The sequence below is a fragment of the Typopeltis vanoorti genome, chromosome 21, assembly GCF_054136105.1.
Source record: "Typopeltis vanoorti isolate ZY-2024b chromosome 21, IOZ_Tvanoo_1.0, whole genome shotgun sequence".
Lineage (NCBI taxonomy): Eukaryota > Metazoa > Arthropoda > Arachnida > Uropygi > Thelyphonidae > Typopeltis > Typopeltis vanoorti.
In genome coordinates, this window is record NC_143569.1 from 42,762,751 (window position 1) to 42,787,164 (window position 24,414).

Here is a 24,414-nt window from a genome sequence, read left to right on the forward strand (position 1 = left end):
CTAGTTTTACACATTGCTTCACTTTCTTACCTTTTTTTATATATTTTCTAACAGCACAAACTGACTTACTTCTCAAGAACTTTCAACATTTTTCTTTCCTTGATTGCCACTTGAACTTCCTAAGGCCACCATGAACTTCTTATTTTTCTATCCTTGCAGACAACCTCACCACATGCCTCTCTAGATGAATTATCAATGTTTTCTTCAGGGTTTTCCACTTGAGCAGCTTTATGAGGTGAACTATAGTCTCAAAGGTTTGGTTCTTGTTTTTAAACGCTTTCATTTTTTTAAAAATAATGTTTGTGTATTTGAGTCTATAGTTCACCTTGGAAAGCTGTTAAATTTTGATTTCTTTTAAAACTTCCTTACACATCCGTCTTTTCAATATGAAATTCTCAACCCTAAATGGTAATCACTTCTAATTTCAAATCCTCTGTATACTCTTGTGTTCTTTTTTATTGCTTGCATCTTCTCTCCATGTGAATTTCTATAAATTTTTATGTTGGAACATGGTGTTAGTAATAACTAATCCATGTCCTGAGCAGAAATCCAACAGGTATTTGCCATTATTATTAGCTTTGCTCTTTTCTCCAAATTTTCCCAGAACATTTCTGTATGTGGTAATCATTTCCTCTCTGCTGTTTAGATCTCTAACAAGGACCAACTTTTCCTTTTCATTGTGTCAGTTGTCTTCTCTAATGCCTCGAAAAATTCCTCTGCTTCTTTCTTAGTAGTAGAACCTTCTGCAGGACCATAAACACAAATAAATCTTATTGACCAGTGTACCATTCAGTTATTTGCCCATATCCCTTTACTTGATAATGCCTGCCATTATTATTATTAACACCAGACATCCACAGAGTCAAAAGACTCATAGTGGGAGGTACACACACACACACTGCTACACACAAAACCTATCAAACAGTGCTTTAAACTCATTCATGTATTGGCATTCACCACAGTGTCAGGCAATGCATTACACCCATCAACCACTTTGCATGTAGAGTGGTTGGTGGTTACACCCACCAACCATTCTACATGCAAGAATCTGCTCCTTATGCTCCAGCTCATACCCTCCTTATACTGCTTCCAGGAATGTCCCTGTGTTCTACCTCCTTTACCCATTCTATGAAAAATTTATTATTAATACACCCTCCATGGGGGTCGGCGGACTCATTGCAGGAGTTTCATTCAAATGACAAAATATTTATCATATCGAGTCTTAAAATCCTTAACACTCCTTGCATTAACAACAAATTCTGGTAATGTGTTCCATTCACTGATCTATTCCTCAGACCTCTCTTCAACACACCCCTTACATAACTTCCAGGGATGGCCGCTGGTTCTTCCTCTCTCACCTTCCACCCTTTTTATATTCTCTTTTGGATTAATCGAATAAAATCCTCTCACTAACTTAAATGTCTTCATCTTATTACCACTTTTCCTCCTAGACACCAAACCCTTTAATCTGCATTTCTTAAACCTCTTTCCATAGCCGGCATTCCAAAGTTCTGATATTGTCTTAGTCAATTTCTTCCACATTAACCTGGTAGCAACTCTTTACCAACTTCATTGCTTCAGTCATATCCCCTCTCTTTCTCCTATGCATAAAGTTTTATAAACTACATTCCCTGAATTGTTCCTCATATCCCACATCCCAAAGACCAGTTACCACCTTAGTTGGTCTTCTTTGAATCCTTTCCAGTATATTGTCATTACCATGCACACCAGGTGCACAATAATCCATATGAGGCCTGATCAAGACCTTATACAACAGAACCAGCATCTCTTTATTTCTGCACGTTAAGGTTCTCTGCATTATTGCCATAATCTGATGTGATGACTTGTGCAATGTCACCTCTGAACTTCAGATCCTTGTTCACCACCACTCCAAGGTCTCTTTTCCCTTTAACTTCCTTCAACATTTCCCAACCAAGTGTATAATTTTCATCCTATTGGTGCTTACAAAATTTTATGTCCTTACATTTTGCAACATTGAACTGACAGTTCAACACTGTTGCCCACTCTTATAATCTATTCAAGTCCTCCGCAAGGTCACACTGCTTGATACCTTATCACTCACTCTCTCTCTCGAGTCTTGCAACATCTTCAACAGTTGTATATCATGAGTTAAACCCATCACAATATCATTAATATACAAATGAAATAACTATAGTCCCAAAACAGACACCCTGTAACATGCCACTAGTGACTGTCCTCCTCCAGGATGCTGCACCCCCCCACCCCCATATACACAACTTGATGATATCTATCTGAGAACCAGTTATCTATCCAACTCACAAATCTATCATTTAGTCCTACATGCTCCAGTTTAGTTACCAAATTATTGTAGCAGTCTATCAAAAAACCTTTGCAAAATCAAAGTAAACCATTGTATATGCATCTCCCTTGTTCAATACATTTGTCACCTTGTTATAAAACATAACTCCCCCTTTAACAAACCCATGCTGACAAGCACAGAGAATACTACTATTATCAGCTAACCACATTTGTGAAGTGGAACAATTTTACCTTCCTTCCACTCCTTTGGGACTTGTGCTGTTACAAGACTCTTGTTAAACAGGTAAGCCAAGGTTTATGATAACTCCCCTAAATATTCCCTTAATACAAGTAGTGATACGTTATCAAGTTACTTAATTCCTCATATACCACTCACCAGAAAGTCTTCTTTCATGTAATTCTCGGCACAAGGATGAAACACCCTGATGAACTGTTCACTGAATACCTCAACTATGTTCTCTGTAGCAGTTATGTTGCCAATCTACCACTTTCATCCATCAAAATCATCTTGCCATAATCATTCTTCTTTTTATTATTATTATTTGACACCTCCAGGGAATCCAAAGACTCATCATGGGAGGGCACCTACTCAACAACTCTATCTCCACAATTCAATCCACTTACTACAACAAACTGCAACTACACCAACATCATCATCATGATCTACACCAACGCCATCACTAGTATTTTCAAAGACAATCACAAACATCCATGCCCATGGCAGGATTCGAACCCACGGCCTTTTGGCTGGAGAGCAGATACGCTAACCACTCAGCCAACCAGTCCGGCAACCTAACCTAATCTTTCTGCTGCTCGCCACATAAAAAAAACACTCCCTGGGGTTTATCTTGCCTAATTTGCTAATTTCTCCTCAAACTGCACTTTTGCTGTCATTACCAACTGAATTGCTCTCCCGGCCTGCTCTTTATATTCTTCATGTCACTGATTATAATCAGTGACATGACAATATTAATGATATTGTGATGGGTTTAACTAATGATATACAACTATTGAAGATGATGCAAGACTCGAGAGAGAGTTATAAGGTATCAAGCAGATGTGGCCTTGCAGGAGGACTTTAATAGATTGTAAGCATGGGCAACAGTGTGGAGCTGTCAGTTCAATGTTACAAAATGTAAGGATGTAAAATTTGGTAAACAATAATAGGTAATAATTATTACCATTATTCATCCTATGCTGCTTCCAAAGTGCCTTCTTCCAGATTTCATGCTTAATCCCCAAATTCATCCAATTGACACCTACCTTGTTAAGCCTTTTAACCTTCACATATTGATATTGTTAAGTATCTCTTTGTCAGTTCCTAAGTAGTATTTATTTCATTTCTTTTCAACTCCTCATTCCATGCTATAACTGGGTGTGGGTGTACCATGTTATCTCCTGAGCTTCTCATAATCACCAGCCTTGTAATTCAACATATATCTTTTCCTACAGAAGTCTTCATATGGTTAGCCACAACCAAGGTGATCACTTCATGATCATTCTCACCAACTGGAGGGGAGTGCAAAACCACACTCACAATCACATCCTCTGATGAAGTGATCAGATCTAAAACTCCCGATAGTTGTCTCTCAAGGACTCAAGAAATTCATTTTCCTCACACCGACATGCTATCTCTTCATTCCAATCTATACTGTCATAATTAAAATCACCCATAATAATCAACCTTTCATTGTTCACTACCTGAAATTGCTTATACATTTCTTCATCACCATCACCTTCCCTTGTCTAAGGCAGCATCCAACTAAATATCTCTTCCTGTCAACAGGCAGTGTGACGTCTACCTCACATCACACTGCCTCAAAACCACTGCTACTATTTCTCTCTTTCATATCTACTTTATGTCGACATAATTCTCCATGTTATCATCAGTAGCACTCTCCTCTCCCTTCTTTCTGTCCTTGTGAAGAACATTGTACCCTTCTGTTTCTATTCTCGTCAGGATATCATTCTCATTAAATTATGTTTTACTTATTCCAACAATTTTGTGTGAATAAACTCAATCAGTTAAACAATTTCATCTTCCTTATTTCTGATGCTCCTAGCATTTGTAAATAAACACAGCAGTTCACTTTTAGGTCTATAACCAGTCCTAGCTTAAGCCACCTGTATTTTCCTCCCCACCACACCTACTCTTGCCCACTCACCTTTATCACTACTTACCCCATATATATCTCTACAGTCTCAACTACCCCTTCCCCCTCACATCCCAATCCATTCCATTTCTATGCTGATCATCCCCATACATACATTCACTACTACTTGCAAAATCCACTCTTCCTATGCCATGGTGGTTAGTGTATCTGCTCTTCAGCCAAGAGGCTGAAGGTTCGAATCATGCCAAGGGGCAAGAATGTTTGTGATTGTCCTACTAACCGTTTACTATACGTACTTCTGTAGCCCATGTCCTGGTACAGTATGATCTTTGATGTCTTTGCACCATACAAATAAAAAATAACTAACAAATAATCCTATGCCATGTCTCCCTATACACCCAGACTTCCTCTGTTTCCCTGTTCCTCTTGGATTCCTGTTCTCTCTTCATCCCTCACACTATTATTATTTCCATTACCAAGCACTTTATTCTCATCTTTCCACTCTCCTGACCTTTCACTTCATCCCTTACTTCCTCTGTTTGCTTGTTTGCATCATACACTGCACTTCCTTCTAGCAAACAATTTCTCCAGTTCACTCATTCCAAAGCCATTCAAAAGCAATCTATCATTTTTGTACAAATCTGTTCTTCCTTAAAATACATGGCACACATCTACAACCTGCACTCGCTTCTCTTCACACAGCTCTGTCAGCATTCAATTCATGATTCTCACTCTCCATCTCAATTCATCGTCATACCTTGGTAACACACTGACAACCTTTCCCAATATACTGTTATCTTTCACTCTCCTGCGATTCAGGAAGATTATCCTCATATTTAATGTTGAATACTACAGCTAATTCTTCTTTCCATGATTATTGTTGCTTGAATATAACATCTTGTATTTATTATTACTTAGAAAGATCTCTCCTGTTTGATTCATTTATTTTGGCAACACCTATTATGTTGATCTGGCACTTATCCAATTCTTCTGCTAGTTTTATTTCTTTTCCATTGATGTTTCTTATGTTGATGGTGCTAATCTGAAAACTCTTCTGATGTTGAGTTGGGATTTGTTCTGTAGCTGACTTTTTGCTGTTCACCCTGGTTCTTGCGCAGCACTTCAGCCATCATGAAATTCTGTTGTGTTGTACCATCATTTTGCATTATGGTTTAAGCCAATAAGAATACAATTTGGTTGGCTAAAATCCAAATTGCCAGCCCATCCTTGTTTGTTCAATATCCAGGTAGATACCTAATAGGGTTCACCACGAGAAGGTGAAAACTGGACATTAGGTCAGGAGCCCTGTGCTATGTGGAAGTCTTTCAGTTATCCAGCCTTAAACACCCCAATAACAATAATAATAATAATACTCTGTATCCCACCCATCCTTCTCTATCAAATTTCAAACCCTTACATTCTGTAACACTGAACTGGCAGCTCACCTACTTGCTCAATCACAATGTTTATTCAGATCCTCTATAAGGCCACAGCATTTGCTCTACACCTCATAGTTCTCAATTTTGAATCATCTGGAAACAGCTGCATATCACTTATCACCAGTTAAGCCTATCTTCCAATATCATGAACATTCAAGTTAAACAATAATGGTTCAAAATAGATCCCTGCAGCACATGACTAGTGAATTTCCTTTTTTTTTTTTTTCAAAATACCACTTACCTATATGCACTTTGCTATACCTATATGATAGCCAATCACCTATTCTTATCTAACCCAATCCATTCCTTAGTTACCAATGTGTCATATTGCAATCATCCAAGGCTTTTGCAAAATCTAAATATATCACTGTATATGCATCTCCCTTGACCAACATTTGTCACCCTGTTGTAATACATAAGTCGATTGCTTTTCCTTAGTAGTGACCTCCCTTTAACAAATCTATGCTGACTATCATAGAGAATACCGGAAGGTATTATCAAGTGAATCTGTGTCCTCATGCTCATCAACCTTTCCAACAGTTTAACCACAATTTCAGACACACACAGATTGGTTTATAATTCACAGTCCAGTCTTATCATTCCCTTTTGTGGAGAGAACAATGTCAAAGCTAACATTAACTCACTGACCTGTACATTTTCTTAAGATGTATGGGTGATTTGTCATCTAGTCTTATATTAATATTATGTTTGCTTAATTCTTCATATATGTCCTACTTACTCACCACCAGTCCCTCTGCTACTATATCCTTTACACTCAAGCAGCTCATTATCTCTTATAGCTACATTCAACTAAATATCTTGTCCTGTTAACCTCCACCTCAGACTATAATGTCTCAAAAGCACCCACCATTTGTGGGCATAATTTACCAACTATCATTAACAATTTATCATATGATAAATATTTACCCTGAGAAAACTCTTTGAAACCATTCAAACAATAAGATATGCTTATACTTAAGATGTAATTCAGTTGTTAGGATTAAAGGAGGTGCTAGTACTGGAATAGTTTGATGTAAAATCAGATATATTATTATGCGACACCTCCAGGGAGTCCAAAGACTCATCGAGGGAGAGTGTGCCAACAGCATTGAATGATTGTTCCCTTCCAACTACTAACTGTGCTCAAACTTGCTTAACTTTTTTGCATGAGCCATTAGTAGCAGAGGCTCTTCCAATTGACTAACCTTTGCTGACATATGTAAGGATGTGTACTATTGTTATTCATTCATAACAAAATTATTAAAGAGGGTGGCATTACGTGTGATTTTGAAAATACTCAATTCAGCTTCTTACTTTATGTAGGTGTTATATAAATCTTAAATATCTTAAATCTTAAGTTTATTCTAATGTCTTAAATTTACTAATCTTAAATAGATCTTAAATAAATCCAGTAAGTTTATTGGAGGCACTTTAAACAAACTGAAGAACTGCTGTAACAAGTTTGGTATAAAAATCAGTAATGGAAAAAAAAAAAAAAAAAAAACAATGAAAATAGGCAGGAACATCATCATCATCAAATTCCTGCCATGTAACCTCAAGGGGTGTACAGGATATGATAGTACTACATGAAAAAAATTACATCATTACTAACTTCCTATCTACAATTTTCCTCCAAATCAGTCTGTTACTTGTCAAGACTCCAACATTATCAGATCTTATATTTCTATCGTCTAAGGCACTTTGTACCGTATCAATCCACCTATATCTTGGTCTTCCTCTGGGTCGTTTTGCTGCCAACCTGGCAGAGAACACTTGCTTTGCTAATCTTTCCTCGCCCATTCTGTTTAAGTGACCATACCACCTGAGATTAGCTCTGCTAACGGATTCCTGGATGCTGACAATGTCAAGTTCTTTCCTAATATCCTCGTTTTTAATATGATATTGCCATTGATGCCATCTGTTCATGCCTCTAATCTTTCACAGGACTCTCATATCTGCGGTCTCTAGTCTTTGGTCAAGTGTTTTACTTCTGACCCAACTCTCAGATCCATAAGTTAAAACTGGTTTGAACACTGTCTTGTATACAGCTAATTTAGTGTTCCGACTAATTTCTCTCTTATTCCATATGAATTTATTCAATTGACTTCCCACCATACCAGCTTTGCTGATTCTGTTGTCTATTTCGATATTTAATTTACCATCTTCAGTAAAAATCGTGCCTAAGTAGCTGAAATGTTTTACTTGTTTTCCACAGGTTCTCCATTCACAACACAGTTGACATTTTCAATGATTCTGCCTATTTTCATTGTCTTTGTCTTTTTATTGCTGACCTTCATACCATATCTATTACAACAACTATTCAATTTAGTCAGAAAATCTTGCAGACTTGTAGCGGATTTATTTAGAAGTATAACATCATCTGCATAAAGCAAAGAGCTGATATTAACATCTCCAAATTTGATATCATGTTTAATACCACTTTCCTTCATAATGTGATCCATATAGATAATGAATAACAGAGGGGATAATGTACATCCTTGTCTCACACCAGATTCATCATTAAACCATCTTCCTGTACTTCCTTCAATTCTAACTGCTGATTTACAACTCAAATAAAGACTAAGTATTGCTTGATACAATGCCCCATTGACACCATATAACTGCAGCATATTGAATAGCTTCTCTCTTGGCACCTTGTCATATGCCTTTTCCAAATCGACAAAACTTAAATACAGATCTTTGTTATATTCCCATGCTTTCTCGACTATTTGTCGTAAAGTGAAGATCTGATCCTGACAGCCTCTATTTGGCCTGAATCCAGCTTGTTCTTCACCAAGCTTTTCTTCCACAATTCTTCTCAACCGTTTCTCAAGTATACTTGCATAGATCTTGCCAGGAACACTCAGTAGGGAAATACCTCTGTAATTCTCACATTCAGTTTTATTTTCCTTTTTATATATGGGTACTATGAGAGCTCTACTCCAATCATAGGGAATTCGTCCCTCTGTCCAGGCTTTCTGAACTATGCAGTGCAGCCACTGTAACACTCTTATACCACCATACTTCAGCATTTCTGGTCGAATATCATCTACTCCTGCTGCCTTTCCACATTTCAAGCCTTTGATGGCTTTTTCTACTTCCAGTATGGATATGTATTCCTGACTGCATGCCAGGTCAGTGTTTTTTAAAACTGTGCTGTCATCACTGCTTGTTTCGTTTAGCAGTTTTTCAAAGTAATTACTCCATACTTCAAGGATATCTTTTTTTCTCCCGTTTTCATGTCACCTTTGTCATCTCTAACTCCTTTTACAGCATTCTTTCCTCCATTCCTAAGCTTCTTCAACAACCTCCAGAATATTTTGCCACCTTCTTGATATTTATTTTCTATATTCTTGCCAAAGTCCTCCCATGACTTTTGTTTAGCTAGTTTTACACACTGTTTAGCTTTCTTACATTTGTCTCTGTATTCTGTAAGAGTAAAAGCTGACTTATTTGCCAGGAACTTTTGATATGCTTTCTTCTTTTCCTTCACTGCCTCTTTAACTTCCTGTGTCCACCAGGGAGTTCTGATTTTTTTATCCTTGCAGACAACCTCACCACATGCCTCTCTGGCAGAATCAATCAATGTTTTCTTCAGAGTTTGCCACTGAATCTCCAAGGTTTGATTCCTGTTCTCAAACTCTTTAATTTTTTTTTCAATAATCTTTGTGTATTTTAGTCTACAGTTCACATCTGAGAGCTGCTCAACTTTTATTCACTTTAAAACTTTCTTACATGTTATTCTTTTGAATATGAAATTCAATTTTATCCTGCTCAAGACTAAATAGTGATCACTTCCAATTTCAAATCCTCTGTGCACTCTGGTGTCCTGCACCCGGGGAAAAACATCACTATCAACAATAACATAGTCAATGAGACTTTTCTTATTCCTAGCCTCTTCTCTCCATGTGAATTTGTGCACATTTTTATGTTGGAACATGGTGTTAGTAATAACCAGTCTATGTCCTGAGCAGAAATCCAACAGATATTTGCCAGGAACATACAGAGCATAAATTGCATTCTCAGTGGAGAACCTATAAAACAAGATTAATATGGTAGGGATTCAGTTGAATAACTATGTGGAATAAGAGAAATTAGCCAAAACACTACACTGGCAGTATACAAAATAGTGTTCAAACCAATTTTAATTTAGGATCAGAGACTTGGGGCAGAAATAAAACAATTGATCAAAGACTGTAGACCAAATCTATGAAAGTTTTGAAAAAAATTAGTAAAGTGAACTGATATCATCAGTGGCAGAATCATGAAAAATTTAGATATTAGAAAGGAACTTGACATAGTTAGCATTCAAATTTCCCAAGCATTCTGTAGCTGAACTAATCTAAGGCCAATAAAAGGTGAATGAAAAATAAACAAAATAGGTATTATTTGACCAAAATGACAGGAAAAAGACGTAGAAGAGCATGTCTGTGTGGATTGATGCAGTTAATAAGTATCTCAAAACTCAAATGTTTGATGTCATTATCAGTCCTAGCTGTAGTAAATGTAGATTCCAACTGGAATCATTTTGGTAGGGTCCCTAATTTAAGACAATTAGATATCAGGAATATATGCTATTAAACAATATTAAAAATTAAATAATATTTATTGATTAGCATCATCCTTAGAATAGGCTGTGTTCTGCATGTGTAAAAATAAAGATAAGTCTTTATTTTTAGTAAATATCTGCGATATTGCTAATAATTATTGTGGCATTTTCCTTATTTTTGACTGTGTTGTTAAGTGTGTTTGTTTAATTGTGACTATTATCACATGATATTGTTCCAAAAGAGTTCCATACTCAAGGTATCAATGCATATGAGAAAACTGGCAGCCAAGACTTTCAATGATATTGATATGCAGGATTTTAGTGCAATGCAGTGTGTGTTTAATGTATTCACTGCTGAGAATGAATGGTTTGTGGTACGAGAGTGAGAGTGGAGAAAGCACGTGTTGGAAATATTTCAGGAGCAAGTGCAAGAAATGTATGTTGTATTGAAAGCAGGAGAATGAAGTAGCTGATATTATGGATGTAAGGCAGGGTTCTGAAACTGTTGCAGAGAACGTAGTGGAAGCATAATGTACAAAATATAAATGAGAGTATGAAGGAAGTGGATGAAAGTAATGACGTGCATGATGAGGTGATAGTGTGGAGAGAAACAGCATGCTTATGCAGACTCCTTCCTAAGACAAAATGTGAGCTCAAGCAACTCGAGAAACAATTGGTATGTGGTACAGCAGGAAGGAGAATGAAAGAAAAAGTGAATGGGGAAAAGTATAAAAGTGCAAGAAACTGGGAGCAAAGAAAAAGTATTGCAAGGGGATTCAACAAAAAGAGGTACTTAATGAGAAAGTGACAAAAACACATTTCCCAGGTGTGAAGATCAAAGATGTTAGCGAAGTTGTTAGTTTTTAGAAGGAAGAAGTGAAAGAGTTGTTGAAAGAAGCAAAAATGAAGAGTGAGAAGGTAAAGATTGTGAGTCCACTGCCTCGGTATGATAGTACAAAATTGAGAAGAAAGGCCATGATTGCTAATATGTCAATGAGAAGATTTGCAGGAAGAATGGTGTGCATTTTATAGATGTGGAGTGAATCTGATGGACAAAGGGACTTATATATATGCCTGATAGACTACATTTTAATGGTTTTGAAATTAGATGTTTGAAGAAAGTATTGTTTACTGAGCGTTTGGTAATGCAAAATGAACAGCTAGGTACATTTTCTCATGTTTCAAATCTGAATGGGCTGTAATGACATTCTGCAAGAGTAACCATGAGCCCAAGGAGATGCTGAAATGCATGTACATGAATGCCAGAAGTATCAGAAATAAATGAGATTTATATTTGATATTTTTGGTATTGGTCAGCTCTACTTGGCAAAAATTATTGGCATCAGTGAGACCTGGTAGGCAGAGAATGATGTAGTTACTGGGATAGAATGTAAGTGATATTGTATTTTCAGAGTAGACAGAGAGACCAGGGCAGGAGGAGTGGTATTATTAATAAGAGCTGAAGAATTTCAACCAACAAACATAGAAGTTAAGAAAAATTTTAGATCTGAGGAAGATGGTTCATTTGAGGTGGGATTTGATGTGAAATAGAGGCCTATAGTACAAAATAAATTGTTGGTTGCTGCTATAGGCTTGGTGTCCGGAGGAAGATGTGGATGCAATGCATTGGTAGATTAGCACAATAAAAGGGGCCAAGCAATTATGATGGGAGACTTCAGCTATGGAGATATAGATTAGAGGGAAGAGAGGACACATAGGAAGATGGAAATAGAATTTATACAGTTATTATTATTATTATTACATGACACTTCCAGGGAGTCCAAAGACTCATCGAGGGAGGGCACCTACTCTACAGCTCTCTGTCTCCACCACTCAATTCACCAACTACAACAAACTGCAACTACACCAATGGCATCTACCACCCACTAGCACCACTCATATTTTCACAGACAATCATAAACATCCATGCCCATGGCGATTCGAATCTGCAGCATTTTGGCTGGAGAGCAGATAAGCTAACCACTTGGCAACCAGTTACAAGGAAAATTATTTGAAACAGCATATGATAGAGAAGACAGGGGTTTAAGAGCGCTGAATCTGATAATAGCATCAGATCTATCTATAACTACAGTAGAAACTCCACCACTGATTGGGGAAAGTGACCATGCAGTCTTGTTCTGAGATGTTCAACGCACGAAATTCTCAATCAAGAAGGGGTTTATGTGAACTTATAAAGCTGGCGATTATGACAAACTTAGGTGGCAGTTTGAAGTAGTACCTTAACATAAGAAGCTACAAGGAATGAATGTCAGTAGTGCGTAGGAAGTGGTCAGGAATTGTTTTTGACCTTGGGAGGCAGTATCAGACTGTATCCCATGGTGAGGAGGATAAACCAAGTAGGGATTAAGTGAATAAGTGGCAATATAAAGCAGAAGCTGTAGAAACAAAGCACTGTAGAAGGAATACACAAAAAAGTGATCAGCATCCTCATGAACGATACAAAGCACAGGCAAGAAAGGTAACTATTATGGTAAGGAAGGCTAAATCAGTTTGAGAGAAAATTAGCTAAGCAGGACAAAGTAAATCCAAAAAAGTATATTCGTTATGTAGCAAGTAAGAGAAAGAATGATTATGGAAGAACCTTACTCAGGTAGGAAAATGACAGAAGCAGAAGAAATAGTTGAGTTGCTAAGTGATTGCTTTGGAAGGGTGTATAATCCATTTGAAAACTTTGCAGTTACTGATGTGAGAATTGAGGTAGATGAACTGGATGTACTCAACATATGAAAGAATATCAATGTGAATACAGCAGTGGGTATGTCAGCTCGTGTACTATGAGAACAAGCAAGAGAACTGGCAGTGTTTGCGATGATGTTGTTTAATCAAAGTCTTGGATCTGGCCATGTTCCAAGGGAGTGAAAATAGGGTAAGATCAGTGGCATTGCATGCCAATTTCAGTTGGGTGTGCTGTCATGTGGCTTATGCAATCTGTGCTACAAAATTCACATCCATTTTTATTCTATGATTGCATTTTTATCAATGTATAAAAGTTTTAAGAGTGCATATCACATCACCACTCTCTTGTGAAATAGCGAAGTGTCTCATGTATTAATTTTTTTGCATCTTTGTGCTTGCTCAGTAAATTTGGAAGATGAGGATGAGGCTTATCTTCTTTTACTACAGTCATACAATCCACAAAAGTTATAAATTATTTATAGAAATTTATTTGTCTATATCGATGTCCTAAATATGGCATTTCACACTTCACCCAAAACAGATGAAACTCAGAAAACAAAAACTGCAACTCATGACTAATGATAATGTTCGATTGGATTGGTTGACACAATAACCAATCACAGCCACTGATATCTGGGTACTATTGTCTCAGTGCATACCCTGCCTCATCTTCTGGGTGGTTTAAAAACAATGCTAAGAATTTGACCCCATGCACCATCTGTGTGTCTGTTCAAAGGTGTCCGTATGTGTGACTGCACACCCAGACTATTAACGGGAATGCAATGCAATGTTTACTCATTGAAAAGTGTCCTCTTCATGAAGCATTAGTATATTGTGTTTAATTTTAGGAATCACATGAAGCCAGGAAACAATTAGGGGAGTCTTTAAGAGGAATAAATGCAAAAATATATCGCTGATATTGCTATTCCGTGGGTGTGCACCACACAACTAGCATATCTTGAAGGTTTGCCCCTGGATACTTTAGGGTAAGGTAGTTTCATTACATAAAGGTGACTGCAAGACATAAGTAGCAAATTACAGACCGATTAGTATCCGTGGAGTGGTGGTGGTTAAAGTATTGTACTGGAAAAGTTGTTAAAGGTAAAATTCAGGAATGGGTGGATAGGAATAAGATATTATATAAGGGACAGCTTCTTCCTGATTTATGCTCACACGTAGACCCACACTTCACTGTGTAGGCATTTGAAACTGAAATCCTATGGAATAGGTTGGTTAATCCTCATTCCAAGAATGTCTTATGTCTGTAGATGTGTGTGTGTACTGGGCTGGTTTGCCTGTTCTGAGGGACGAAAAACCCAAGTTTCTGGGTGAAAAACCCTCTACCTCTGTATGAGACCAGATTTTTCACCTTTAGTTGAAAGAGACCAGAGATGAAGGTTCCTCACATCATGGACGGGAATCGAACCTGTTTAAGCTATAGAGGGGTTCATAAGGGGCAGCACAGCTTTGTGAAATGTAGGTCCTGCTTTTATAATTTATTCACATTTTTATAATAAAGGGAGAGCAGAATTGGATAAAGGAAATGGCTACACCATAATACTGCTGGCTGGATTTTGCAAAGGTATTTGAGAGAATATTGCATAGAAAATTATTAAACAAGTTCGAGCAAATGGGGATGGATATGAGGCTAGTACATGGATAGAGGGGTAGCTAACAAACTGACATTAGAGAATGGTGTATGGTGTAGTGGAATCAAGCAAATAAGGGTGTCAGGAAGATGAGTGCTCCAGGGCTCTCATTAGGGCTGCTACTCATTAATTGCATATTAATTATATTAACGATACAGTTGAGAATTTAAGAGGAGATATTCAGTTGTTTGTTGACAATGCAAAACTCTGGAGTTGATAAAGATGATGTAGATTTACAAGATGACTTAAATAAATCGGCAGTGTGAACAAAGGAGAATGGTTGTCAATTTAATGTTGCAAAATGTGAGGTAATGCACTTCAGGATGAAAAGATTACATACTTTGTATCATCTTTGTACCCTCCTGTAATCCAGTACCATTAATATGGTACTGGATTACAGGAAATTGATGAGACTAGGAATCTAGGATTGATGGTAAACAGAGATTTGAAGTTCAGATGACATGTTGCAAGGGTGGCAAAATAGCACAGAGGATTACTTCGACATCCAAGTAATCACGCTACTCAACTGAGAACAGATGAGTAGCGTGATTGAGGGTGAGGATAATAAACAGAATGTAAATGAAAAAATAAAAGCAGGGAGTATGGTAAGTTGGAATCATTGTGAAGTTTTTGAAGATGGTGTTAATTGGGAGGATGAAAATGCCCTGGGAGGCCACAGACACTCAGTGACCAAGATCAATGAGCTCTGTCTCAGAATGTTCAAGCATCCTACATGTCATCAATGGTGGACCTAGCAATCAACCTGGAAAATGCTATAGGGACATCTGTCAGCACTAGAACTGTGCACAGAGAGTTGTATGCTTTAGGTTATCATGGAAATAGCTGCTGCAAACGAGCCGCACATTCCCCCCCCCCCAATGGCAAACAACATTTGGACTATTCTCTTTCACACCATTCCTGGATGTAGATGATTGGAAAAGGGTTCTGAGGAGAGACAAATCACACTTCCAAAGGTTTTAATCTGATGGTTGTGTTTAGATCTGGAGATTACCTGGGGGAATAGTTCCAGCATGACTGTATCATTCCAACTGTGAAATTTGGTGGAGGCTTGGTAATACTATGGGGTGTTTCAGTTGGATGGGACTTGGTCTATTGGTGGACGTGCCCCAAACCATGATGTCTGATGGCTATTTGGACAACTTCATATCTCCAACACTGTGGAAGTACTTCAGCAACGACTCTTGCATGTTTCAGCATGACAATGCTCCATGCCATACTGCACTGCATGTCCAATACTGGTTCCCACAAAACAATGTTGAAGCGTTGGACTGGCTGACTCAGAGTCCAGACCGCAACTCCATCGAACATTTTAGGGACAAATTCGAAAGCTGAATTCGCTACAGCCCACAGCAGTCACCATCAACATCAGCAATGAAGGCAGCTTTGTGTGAGGAATGGAAGAATATTCCTGTTGCAATGTATCAGAAATTGGTTGAAAGTATGCCTTGAAGGGTAGTTGCTGACATTCAGGCCAAAGGGTAGTCCCACTCAGTACTGGATATTTTTAATTAAAACACATTTTTTGACCATGACTAGGTGTCTAATTACTTTTGTTAACATGGTGTATATATAGATATAGACACTGTATACATAAAATCCTGCTCATAAAAGGTTGTAAAACTGTAGTACATTGGCATTAGACCATAGGTAGACTAATCTTGCTCTACAGACCAAATAGAGAACTTTTTCAAGCCACTTGAGGCTTCTGATAAGAAAGGTGGTAGTCTAACACCAGCTAATTATATTCATCTATCACCTAAAAGATATTCACAAACATCCATGTACATAGTGTGATTGGAACCCATAGCTTGTTTGTTGGAAACAAGGGTGTGCTGCTTACTCAGCCAACTAGATTGGCAACACAGTATGATGTGGAGCTCATATATATATACCCACATATGTGAGTATGCAAAACTTACAGATCAGTGTCATATAGTCAAGAGGTTAAGGAGAATGTAGAAATCGGTTGAGTTTCATGAAACACTGGAAGTTGTAGTCTTTGTAAAGACAGTGTGAAAAAGACTGTTTACAGGCTTATAAGGTGGCCAATTCAGAAGTCCAAGTAAATAGCTATAGTAGTAATAATATAGAAGCAGAACATCTAAGAGAAAGTGAGTTGAATGAATCTGAGAGAGAGTGCATCATCATTTAACTAGATAGCCTTTTCTAGCATAGCACAATTTTAAAGGACATTTTTGGCAATATCCCCAATTTGAGAATGACATGCTATAGAAAAAGATAGAAAGTTTTGAGATAGGTAAAGAGTTAGCAGTTTGATATCTCCATGGAGTCTAAAGACTCATCATAAGAGGCTCACTGACTGTTATTCACGTGATACTAATTTACTTACTTATTGCATTAAAAATTTACCTGTCCAAAATATGAAAGAGTTATCATAACTGACAGTGTTTTGTTCAGTGCACTGACATTGAATGAAAGAAAATAAATGATAATTGAAAAACTCAAATGCATTTGAATGGTATTGTTCAACTGAAGAAATACTTCTGGTCAAACAAGCACTCTAATTTTACAAAACCTTACCTCCATCATTATGCCTTTTCAAATCATTTTTATCAATGAATAGATCATGGTCCTTATCTAACTCCCAAAACTTACAGTAGATTACATAAAAATGTTCATAAGAGAAATATTCTGTTATCTGGTTGATATCTTCTTCCTCTTCTAAAAGAGAAAGGACCTAAAACATTAAAATATATATTTTAGTTAAAAATACCTCAATCATTTTTATTATATTTATTGAACTTAAATTATCAATTATAAGCAACAGACCTTTTAGAATTAATGGATAATTTTTATATAAACTATAATGGACTTATTACTTTTTTCTTTTAGGTGACTCCCACCCAGGAAAGGATGTAAAACTATAGTTTTCGGATGTAATTAGGATATAGGATGTAAAAGAATGCATTTCTTTCCTGTCTTCTTTGGAGTATCAGTTTCTTCCTACTTCTTTAGACTTCTTCTTCTTATTGTGCTATCTTCTATCGAAGGTCAGCGACCATCTTTAGACTATGAAGATAATTTTAAAGTTCCCAGTTTCCTTGTGGAAATTTCATCATTATCCTTAAACATAAAAAGTTCATTTCTTACAGCATTTATTTGGAATACACTTTCTACATACTGCATCAAAAAGCAGCTGTCCTTTTCTTTGGGAGAAACTATATAATTGCTTTTATCTGTCACAACTTTACTTCATATAAAAGAAATTAATCTGTTAATGGAAAATCAATGGAAAAATTGATTTTCCATTAACTAATTTAATTAAGATGTCTGGAGTAATTACTTTGAAAGACTTAAATGAAACAAGCAGTGACAGAGTAGAGAATATTCAACAAGAATGCAAAGAGGAGTACATATCACTACTTTAAGTACTTGAAATAGAAAAATCATCTAAACTGTCATTTGACCAGAAATGCTCAAATATGAAGATATAAAAGTTTTAAAGTAGCTACACTGCATAATTCAGAAGATCTGGTCAGAGGGTCAAATTCTGGATGATTGGAGTGCCTCTCTCATAGTATACCCATATATAAAAGGGAGAATGAAACTAAATCTGAGAATTACAGGAATTTCTTTACTGAGTGTTCAGGCAAGATTTATGCAAGCATACGTGAAAAGAGCCTGAATGTGGAAGAGAAACTTGGAGAAGAAAGGCATATAAGCTGGATTCAGGCCAAATTGAGGTTGTTAGGATCAGATTTTCACTTTACAACAAACTGTAGAGAATTCATGGGAATATGACAGGAAGAATCTGTATACCTAAGTTTTGTAGAAGAAAGGCATACGACAAGATGCTCAGGAAACCTTTTCAAAAGGCTATAGTTATATAGGGTAAATGGAACATTATAGCGTGCAATACATAGTCTACATTTAAGTTATAAATCAGCAGTTAGAATTGAAAGAAATAAGAAATACAGGAAAATGGTTTGATGAATTTACTTATCAGATTGATTTAAACATTTTGTTATACCAAATATGGAGCCTCCATAGCACAGTCAGTATAAATGAAGCCCTTTGGTCGGAAAGACCTGGGTTCGATTCCCATCCATGACGTGAGGAACCTTTATCTGGTCTCTTTCAGCTAAAGTTAAGTTAACTGGTCTCATGTAGAGGTGGAGGGTTTTTCCTGCCAGTAACTTGGGTTTTTCATCCCTCAAAAACAGGCAAACTGGTCCCATGAACACACATGGCTACAGACATAGGACACACTGCGAGGCATAGGGCTAACCACCTTATCCTCAAGATGGTAGTGGTTGCCTTAAAGTCCACAGCTAAAGAAACTCAATGGTTTGTGAAAAGCTTAAGACATTATTTGATTCAGTGTACCGTTTGCGAAATGTATACATTGAGGAGAGCGGTTGGAGTCTGGTTAAACAATGATAGTGGAGTGAATGTGTGCAAAAAGTGTAAAGAATGTGAGGATTTAAAGAGTGCTTCAGTTTGTGTGAGTGATATCGTTGATGGAAGTGAGAATTAGATAACAGTGATATTCGAGGTATAAATGGTGATATTTGCGAGATGGTACCTGATAGCTGTGAGAGTGGCGTTGAAAGTGAAAATGAAGGTAAACATACAGAACGATTGAATGAATCATCGGAGAATAAAAATGATGACACTGATGCAATGAGTGAGATCGCTTTATTACGCGGAGCGATACATAGGGCAAATCGGCAGCTGGAGTGTTGGCAAAAATGTTTACCAAGCGTATCGACTAATAATCGGCAAAAGTATGATAGAAAAAATAAGGGTATGATAGTAGTGAGTGTAAACAAAATGAAAGAGCATGTGTTGCATGGAGATTCCTTAGTAAGAGGTGTGTTAGTTGAGAGTTTAACAAAATCGTACCAACCCGGTGCGAACGTTAAGAATGTAAGCGAGTCAATTAGAATGCAAAAGCAGTGGGTGAAAGAACTGATAGCGGTGGCAGGTACAAACGATTTGAAAGGAAACAAAAAGGCTATGAGTGAGGATATGAAGGAATTGCTTGAGGTAGCAAAAGAGAAGAGTGAGAGAGTTAGGATGGCGAGTCTGTTACCGTGGTATGACAGTGAAGAGTATAGAAGGAGGGCCATAATTGCTAATGACTTTATGCGTGAATTATGTTTGATGAGTGGTGTGGAATTTGTGGATGTGTGGAATGAGTTCGATGGGCGAAAGGATTTATATAAAATGGATGGTTTACATTTGAATGGATTCGGTGTACGGAGACTTGAAAAGGTGTTGTCGAATGTAGTGGAAGTGAATGTGCAGAATCAGGGAAACTAGAGTTATTAAGGGGAGGGGAAGTAGATATGCAGATTTTAGGAAGACAGTTGAGTATGTGAATGTGTGTCATATACCCAAGCGAGTAGGAAAGACCACGAATCAGAATGGGATAGTTAGTATAAGGCATCAAAATAGGGATGGAACAAACGGCTTCTGCAATTCATGTATACAAATGCGAGAAGTATTAGAAACAAGAAGGAAGAATTTTGGCCTTGGTTGGCACTTCCAGACCACAGGTTATTGGCATTAGTGAAACATAGCTGACAGAAGATGACACAACTAGTGGGATTGAATGTGAGGGGTATGGTGTGTTCAGGAGTGACAGGGAGAATAAAATGGGGGGAGGAGTGTTATTGATGATAGCTGATGAGCTACAGCTAAGAAGAATAGAAGTGGAACTGCAGGATAGAGAAAAGAGAACATCTGAGGCTATTTGGTGTGAGATTGCAGAACAAAATATACAGTTGGGTGCTGCTATAGACCAGGTGATGGAATAGATGGTGGAGATAGTATGCATAAGCAAATAGAAGAAATGAGTGGAAGGAGGGTAATTATTATGGGAGATTTCAACTATGGTAACATTGATTGGAAGGAGGACACATGGGAGGAGAAATTGGATTTTATGCGGTTATTAAGGGATAACTATCTATGACACCATGTAATGGAAAATACTAGGGGTCAGAGAGTGCTTGACCGGTAATTGCATCTGAAAATTTGGCTGTAACGAATATGACCACGTTGCCACTACTCGGTGAGAGTGATCATAGGGTCTTGACTTGGGAGGTGGCTAAAGTTGTGGAATTTACAATTAAGACAGGGCACATGTGGAATTATTGGGCTGGTAAGTATGACAAGCTTAGGAGATTGATTGGTTCAGTGCCATGGCATGTACAACTGCAAGGGCTAGAAGTTGATAGTGCACAGGAGGTGGTTAAGTGTTTGCATGAAGCAATGGCTGACTGTATACCTAGAGTCCGAATAATAAATCAAGTAGGGGTTAAATGTGAATAACACCATTAAGCTTGAGCTACAAAAAAAGAAACAACTATGGAGGGAATTTAAGGAGAAAGGTGACCGGCAGGCGCATGAACAGTATAAAGTCCAGGCCATAAGGGTAACGAGTGTGGTAAGAAAAGCAAAAAAGGATTACGAAAGAACATTGGCCATGCAGGCTAAAGAGAATCCTAAACAGTTTTTTCGATATGTTGCAAGTAAAAGAAAAAATGTATATGACAGAATTTTAAATTTTAAAGAATGCCGATGGTAGAGAGGTAACCGAATTGGTTGATATAGTTGAATTACTGAGTGAGCACTTTGTAAGAATATATCTTCCAGGTGGTGAGATTGCAGAAATGAATGAACCAATAGATTATATGGGAATTGTGGTGAATGAGGTGGAGGTGAGTAATCTATTGCAAAACCTCAATGTCAATACATCTGTGGGATTGGATGGTATACCAGCTCGTGTCATACGTGAAGCGGCTAAAGAATTGTCAGTATCCTTGACCATTTTGTTTAATTTGAGTCTCGGGTCTGGGTTAGTCCCGAGGGGGTGGAAAGAGGGGAAAATAGTTCCACTGGATAAAGGAGGTTCCAAGACTGCTGTTGTAAATTACCGACCAATTAGCATATCAGGAATCGTTGTAAGGTCTTGGAGAAATTAGTCAAGAGAAGAATACAGGATTGGATAGATGAAAATGGGATACTGTATGGGGAACAACATGGTTTTGTGAAGGGTAGATCATGCCTCAGTAACTTGCTCACGTTTTATAACACAGTGACGGCTGAACTGGATAAGGGTAATGGGTTTACAGTGATTCTACTGGACCTTGCCAAGGCCTTTGACAGGATACCACATGGAACTCTAATCAGTAAACTGGAGCAGATGGGGATGGATATAGGGTTGGTGAGATGGATAGGAGGGTGGTTGATGGAGAGTTACCAGAGAGGGGTTTATTCAGATGTGAAGTCCAAAAGATGGCTTGTGACTAGTGGTATGCCACAGGGTTCTGTTCTTGGACCACTACTTTTCAATTTGTTCATTAACGATATAGGAAAGGATCTGAGAGGAAGTGTTCACTTGTTTGCTGATGATGCAAAGTTGGGTAGAGCAATTGTGAGTGCACAGAATGTCAAAATTTTGCAGGATGATTTGGACAGTTTGGAGGACTGGGCTAGGGAAAATGGATGTCAATTTAATGTGGCAAAGTGTAAGGTTATGCATTTTGCAGTGAAAAGATTACCAGCAGTATATCACATTGGTGGAACCGTAGGCCAGGGATTTGGGAGCGTTGGTGGATAGGGAGTTGAAGTTTAGAGGGCACATTGCAAAAGTGACTAAATCAGCTCATCAAATCACCTGGTTGCTGAAAAATACTTTAACAAGTAGAGACAAACAAGTTATTGTTCCTCTATATCGAGCCTTGATAAGACCCCATCTAGACTACTAAGCACAGATATCAGCGCCAGGGTTTCTTCTCGATGGGGAGGAGGTGGAGAGGATCCAGAGGCAAGTGACCAAGATAATAACAGGACTATGGAATGAACCTTACGAGAACAGGTTGAAGATTTGTGGGCTGCAGAAATGGTTGATAGGTGAAAAAGGAGTGATATGATTGAGGCATTCAAATTACTGAAGGGTTTCTATAAGATTAATTCAGAAGATATTTTTGAGAATAGGACTGGTAGTGGGAGGACTAGTGGCCATCCATGGAAGCCTGGTAAGAGTGTGGTTAGCAAGGGTGTTAAAGCTAGGTTTTTTACTCGGAGAGTGGTAAATGAGTGGAATAAGCTGCCAGAGTCTGTTGTGGGTGTCATGACTGTAAATGAGTTCAAGGTGAAGTATGATAGATACTGTGAATGTTGAATAGTTGTTCTTGACATGTTGGGCCTCCTTCGATGAGTCTGTCGACTCCTTGGAGTTGCCCGAAATAATAATAATAATAATAATAATTATGCCAAATATCCTTAAATTCATCCTGTTTACTATTAATGTTTGTTTCATTAAATTTCAATTCCAAATTTATGCTTTTTAGTTCTCTTCCTGTAACCTCAAATTCAGCTTTCTTAAAATTTCATTCTTGCTGATTCCTTATAAATACTTCATCTCTCAATTCTCCATCAAGTTTAAGAGATCAATAACCTTGATAGAGGAATTATGAGGATACAAAGATGACTGGTATGGTTTATTAATAATTTTTCTGATGTTAATAATAAATGCAAGTTCATTCTTCCCCCTTGCTGGTTTGCTTTAATTAAATATAATGCAGATTTTACTAATGTAATTTTTATCAGCATAGAATTTTTACCCAACTATCAAGTGCATCTTCAGTATGCATTTCAAATAAAAGAACTACAACAAAAACGAGATTTAGTGATGAAAACATGTGAACAACACGCTGAAAGTTTTTTCACTTGGTTATACTATAAATTAACAATGCCAAGAAGTTATATTCTTGGTTTAATCCTTTATCTAATGTTAACAAAGTTTGCACAGGCAGTCACTTCAAGACTGGGCTGCCTGTATATAGAAGCCAATGACTTCACATTGATTGCCTTAGTATCCCATAATGCAATGCACATATCCTTATGGAAGACCTCAAAGGTCAAAACTAGTCTGGGTAGTGGCCCTTCCCATAATGCAAAACATTATACATGTCTGTAAGGATATGTGTATTGCATTATGGGATACTAAGGCAATGGATGTGAAGTTATTAGCCTCTATATATACACAAATCGCCCAGTCATGAATTAGCTTCTATATACAAATAGTCCAGTTCAGGCATAAACTTTGTTTGTTTACACTTAGAGAAAAGATTAAACCAAGAATATAACTTCTTGGCATCTTTAATTTATGTGAACAACACTTTCATTTTTATCTTTATTTTATAAGAATTATCATAGTTATTTTATCAGATAATTTAGATAATAAAATAACTTTAACAAGAGATCATTGTTCAGTGGTCAAAAATTCTATGCTAATAAAATTACGTAAGTAAATTCCTTTATGGTTAATTAGTTATCATGGCTTATGTTCCCATTCATCAAGTTGCATGTTGCTTTAAAATAAAAACCATCACAAATTATTATGATTATTAAGATACGAATGGGCGCACGGTGATATTGCTGCTCCAGTTTTTTATAGTTTTAAAGTGGTTCCAACTCCTGTTTTAAGTTGAAAGTGTTCCCAAGTAACCCTACTTATCACGTCAAAGACAGTGATAAAAAATTCAACGAGATTGGCTAAGAAGAAACCAAATTTTGAAGTATTGAAAAGTGAACAGAGAGGACTGTGGTCAACAACAAGAGAAGAACAAAGGACATTGGCATCTTTACAATCATGCCATAGCTGCCCGAGG

General features: G+C 37.3%; 1 protein-coding gene across 2 annotated transcripts in view; it reads right to left on the minus strand.

The window, feature by feature from the left end:
* The window catches only part of LOC150094790 (uncharacterized), a 275,693-nt gene that overhangs the window by 114,998 nt on the left and 136,281 nt on the right, over positions 1–24,414 (minus strand). For both annotated transcript variants that reach the window (XM_090410853.1, XM_090410852.1), the window contains one exon: positions 17,312–17,468. In XM_090410853.1, the coding sequence (XP_090266979.1) occupies positions 17,312–17,468 (157 nt within the window). The remainder of the gene's footprint in view (positions 1–17,311; positions 17,469–24,414) is intronic.